The sequence below is a fragment of the Nicotiana tabacum genome, chromosome 5, assembly GCF_000715075.1.
Source record: "Nicotiana tabacum cultivar K326 chromosome 5, ASM71507v2, whole genome shotgun sequence".
In the NCBI taxonomy this organism is placed as follows: domain Eukaryota; kingdom Viridiplantae; phylum Streptophyta; class Magnoliopsida; order Solanales; family Solanaceae; genus Nicotiana; species Nicotiana tabacum.
This window is the reverse complement of record NC_134084.1, coordinates 83,824,274-83,829,111: the sequence shown is the minus strand read 5'-3', so window position 1 is coordinate 83,829,111 and position 4,838 is coordinate 83,824,274. Positions and strand designations below refer to the sequence as shown.

General features: G+C 33.4%; 1 protein-coding gene across 1 annotated transcript; it reads right to left on the bottom strand.

Moving 5' to 3' along the window:
* Window positions 1–882: 882 nt before the first annotated feature.
* On the bottom strand, window positions 883–3,024 carry LOC107771717 (late embryogenesis abundant protein 46-like). The gene is made up of 2 exons (XM_016591163.2): window positions 2,866–3,024; window positions 883–1,438 (listed from the first exon to the last, which is right to left on the bottom strand). Exons 1-2 carry the CDS (start codon window positions 2,950–2,952, stop codon window positions 1,055–1,057), a joined length of 471 nt encoding a protein of 156 aa, XP_016446649.1. The 5' UTR covers window positions 2,953–3,024; the 3' UTR covers window positions 883–1,054.
* Between the last annotated feature and the right edge of the window lie 1,814 nt (window positions 3,025–4,838).

Genomic DNA, 4,838 nt, shown 5'->3' with positions numbered 1-4,838 from the left:
ACCTAAATTGTTACCTACATGTGCTAAGCCTATTCATGCTCATCACGGCTACTTTGAACCGACTTCGAACTTTATCATGCTTACCACAGCCATTTTTAATCTTATCGTGCTAAGAACGCCTCTTGGAATATTACCGTGCTCAACATGGTTTTGGAACCTAACCGTGTTCAACGGCTATTTGGAACCTACCCGTGTTCAGCAGGACCACTTGATACCTGCTCATGCTCAGCAGGACCACTTAGTACCCATTTGAGCTGTGAGCGTGCACTTAGAACTTACCCATACTCTGCATGAATCTACTAGTGCTCGACACGGTCACTTGAAACCTACTCACGACCACTTTAAATTTACCCTTGCTTATCAACGTTTATAACACCACTACATGATTAGTATACTTACTATTAATTGTTCTCAATATAGTATCACAACAATTATAAGGGGCGGATGCACACTTACCGAATCGGTGTCATGCAACACCCCTTCGTTAGAAATTTTTATTAAATATATGTATTAATACTGTACGGAAACATATAAGTAGGAAAAATGACATCACTTGACAAAAATTTTGTCTTGGTTTGTTGGTTATGTGTTTGATTTTGCTCTAAGAGGTCAAAGGTTCAAGCCTCAACTATTAGTTTTGTTGACCTTTTCTAACTTAAGATTCAACAAAACTAATAGACCAAGGCTATTTCTTGTCTAAAATATGATAATCAAAGTTATACCGCTTACAAAAATTCCTGTGTACGCCCCGACAACAAAATTTTATTAGACACGTACCTTTTGAAAGTACTCTTAAATAAATTGATTATTTTAAATAGTGGTCATCTACGCTAAAAGATGATGGAAGTTAAAAAGAAAAAGTAGAAAGAACAAAATTACCAATTGGATCAGTCAGAACATTGTATAAACTTTACCTATTTGTATTTCTTGAGACAGAGAATAAACCCATAGAACAAAAGTTCTTTATCAAACAACAAACATGAAGCACCAAAACAGAATGTCCTGAAACAACAAAGGCTTAAAGCCAAACATTTCAACTTATTCTAATCATATCCTAACTATAGTTACCACCAGTGCCGAAGCCCTGGTTTACCCCACCACCTACATGGGTATTATGTGCAGCGGAGGCCCTTTGAGTCCCAGTGGCCGTTCCAATGGGGTGAGATTGCACCACCCCGTCTGTCACTTGACCCATTGGCTCCCCAGTGCCGTGTCCTGGCAAGGCAGACATCTGGTGTGCACCAGTTGAGTGTCCAGTGGCTCCAGTGGTCGAGTTGGAATAATGTGGCCTGCCTGTGCCCGTGCCCCCGCCCTGGTGAATAGCTGCATTGCGGTCGTGAGTTGCCTGCTTGTTCATCTCTGCTTGGTTGATCCTTTCTTCCTTCTTTCCTGTTGCCATCTCCTTCTGTGTTGGATCATGGGCTGTCATTCTCTCCACCTGTTTGAATACGGAAAACTTACGGTAAAATGGTATCACTCTACACAAAGATGAACGAACACTACATCGAAGCAAGTTCAGAATTTAACTTTGATATATTTGATCTTTAAGGTTCTTAACACGCACCTGTTTTATAAGTTCAAATTTAACATTGACATTGAAATTTTGTTAGATATTCACATAAATAGTTTTGCTCCACGACATAAATACTGAATTCAGATAGAACATGAAAGTACTAAATTCAAATTAATACGTTGCTCAACAATCATAACATGATATGTTTTGGCGCCATCGACAATGCTCGAGTATACCTACAATCTATTTCACTAATGCAGGTACCAGGTAACTCTATTATTCAATAAGGCAGATTATCTTACATTTTTGTTTTTACTAAGATCAAAACAACAGTCTTCCATAATTTTTCACTCGCAATACCAAAGTATCCCTGCAACCTAAGAATATGAATATGTTTTACCAGGGGCGGCCCAACGAATTTTGTGGCCTAAAGCCAAACTTTATGAGGGGCCTTAATTTTTTAATTTTTTATTTGAAGTCTATTTTTTTTAGCTTTCTTAGATACAAAGTTGTTAATAATTTTCTTATAATCAATAACTCCTAATAAATATTTCTCAATTGATAATATAACTAATCCATTTAACCATTCTTGTGACATCTTAGGTAAGATTTCATTAATTTTAATTTTGAAAACTTCTTTCTGCTGAAGCAACGGTAACATGAGTTATTAACATTATTCCATAAGCAATTTAGACATATGAAAAAGAATTATATCTTTTTTATTTTATTAAGTGTAGATTTTAAACTGTTATCTTCTTATTGTACTATATTTCTTAATACTTTTATCAAAAAATAAATCCAAACCATTAAATACGAATGGATTATTATGCTTTAAGGAACATATAAGATTAAGGCAATATTTTTTTCTTCAAATTTTCAATATCTAGTGATCTTATTTTTTAAGGCCAAATAAAAAACCAAAAATATTTTCATACGTTGCAAATTGTTCAAATCTATTTTGAAGTGAAAAAATAACCTTGTTTATTATGTATAAAAGCAATCAAACTCTAAAGTACTCTTCGAAAGATTTTGAGATTTCATTATCAACAATAGTATCAAATTGTTACTTCATATATATCACACGTTTCTTATGAAATTCGAGTTCGATATTCATTTCAAGTGCAATTTTCTTGGTAAAAAATCAAATTTTTTCACTTTACAGAACTTTTTTAAAAGTTATACATAGTTTAATTGGTGTAACAAAAAATGGGACCCTAAAAAATATGGGACCTAAAGCGATTGCTTTACTTGCTTTATGGAAGGGGCGCCCAGTGTTTTACAAGAAAAATTACGTACAATGTACGCTTTGTGATGTTAATGGAAATGAAAGGAGAAAGAATAATAAAAAAAACCTTCTCTTGGACAACAGCTTTGGTCTTTTCCATGCCAGATTTTGCCGAAGCGGCGACGTTAGAGGCTTTTTCCTTCACGGACTGCATTTTCACTCTCTTTTAAATTTCCTTCTTTGCAATTCTTAAAAATAAAAATTCTGCAAAATGTACGAAGATAGTTATTTGCGTTCAATTTATGGAAAGGGCGTTATGTAGGGTAGTTTAAATACGTTGGTCTAAGGTTAACTGTATGACACGTGTCTGCATCATCGATCTTCATTCTGCTTTTAACATCTGTTAAGACAGGTGTTGGTTACATCATAATGTTAGCAAAGTAGGCTTTTTTCTGTGGTTGGATAAGATGTTTAATTTTAGATAAAATTCTGACAAACAATATATACAAGCGTTTATAAAAATGTCATCAAGTATATGCTCTTTTAATTTTTTGGAGAAGAAAAATGACCACCTAGATCCCTTCTAAAAGTATAGTGAAAAACTGATAGTTTCGATACTTGAGTCATAACAAAAAATTGGTAATTGATATATTGATCCCTTTTCGTCTAGTGATTAATGTTGCCTAACATCTTTACTAATAGAAGAACTAGTATATGAATCGCATAATAATGCGTAGGTCATATATTTCTGGCAGAAATTTTCTGCTATGTATAAATAGGAGGAAATATTTGTTAAAAGAAGTAACTTGAATACCGATTATCATTTGTGTACTAACGTGTCGAATAGTTATTTATCGAATATTTTTTTCAAATCATCCATTCTCAATTTATTCCATATTCAAATATATTCATACTACCCATTCCATTCTTGCTATAAATTAATATGACATTTTTTCAAAATAATGTATGCCTTTCTAAAAATGGTTCGTCAATTATACTAAGCTCTTCTAAATATAATATACTTGAGTAGGGTATCGACATCTCATTAACTGACCCTAATATAAAATAGGAGTTCAAATGAAACTCATTAAAATCCAATCGGTGATTGTTTTCAATCAAAAGGGCCACGTTCAACTTGTTTAGTAAGATGTAGTCCGGCGTTCAGAACCAATTTAAATTTCGTGTTATCTAAGTTGGGAATCCACTTATATAGATTATTGGGCGAGTTTGCTTCGAGTAAAAATAATTTATCCGTCACTCACTATACACACCTAAATATATTAAGTGAATTAGCGCATATACAATCTAGTTGTCATTCCTTTCCTATGGGATTCTCTATGGAGGTTAGGAGTTAAAAATAAGCTTAAGCATTTTCTAAGAAAATGTATAATAAAGCTTAAAAGAGGGTAAATGGAAAATGAAGGGAAAATAAAATATTTAAGTTTCCCTCTTTGACAAAGGGACATTGTCCCATATTGGAGGAAGAAAAGGCTTTTGATGAGTATATATATAATTGCTCTTCTTCTAGCTCTTAAAAAGTTAAGAAGAACGTAAGCCGCGCGCCATCGTCGTCGCTCGGCTTCGGCTTCGGATTTGGTCAAAGCCAAATATCCAACTCCGAACCGGATCCGTGCGCGATCCGATTTATTTTCTTCCCGAAATTTTATATAAATTTCCCTCCCGTTTTTAAGTGATTGTTCTGAAGAGTTATAAGCTTTCAGAAACAGTACTTCCATTGGCTATAAATTCGTTTGAATCCTCAAATTTTTTCTTACGAATTTTCTGAGGGGAATAATTTTCTTAAGGACACACTGTGCATTCAGTGGGCTTGATTTATTCCAAAATTATTTTTCGATATTATTTTGACATTCTGTTGCTACTAACTTCTGTTTCTATTTTTTTTCTATTTCAGAAAGTTTACTGTTGTATTATTTATTACAAGTAATACAGATTGCCTAACAATCTTAAGGAAATTATTTTATTGTAATCTGTATATTTTGTTTTTGGTGATTAAAACCTGTGTGGTTTTCTACTCCTTCTGAATTTTTTCTATTCTGATTTGAAGATATAAAAACTTCATCGGAGTATTAAAATTCAGAA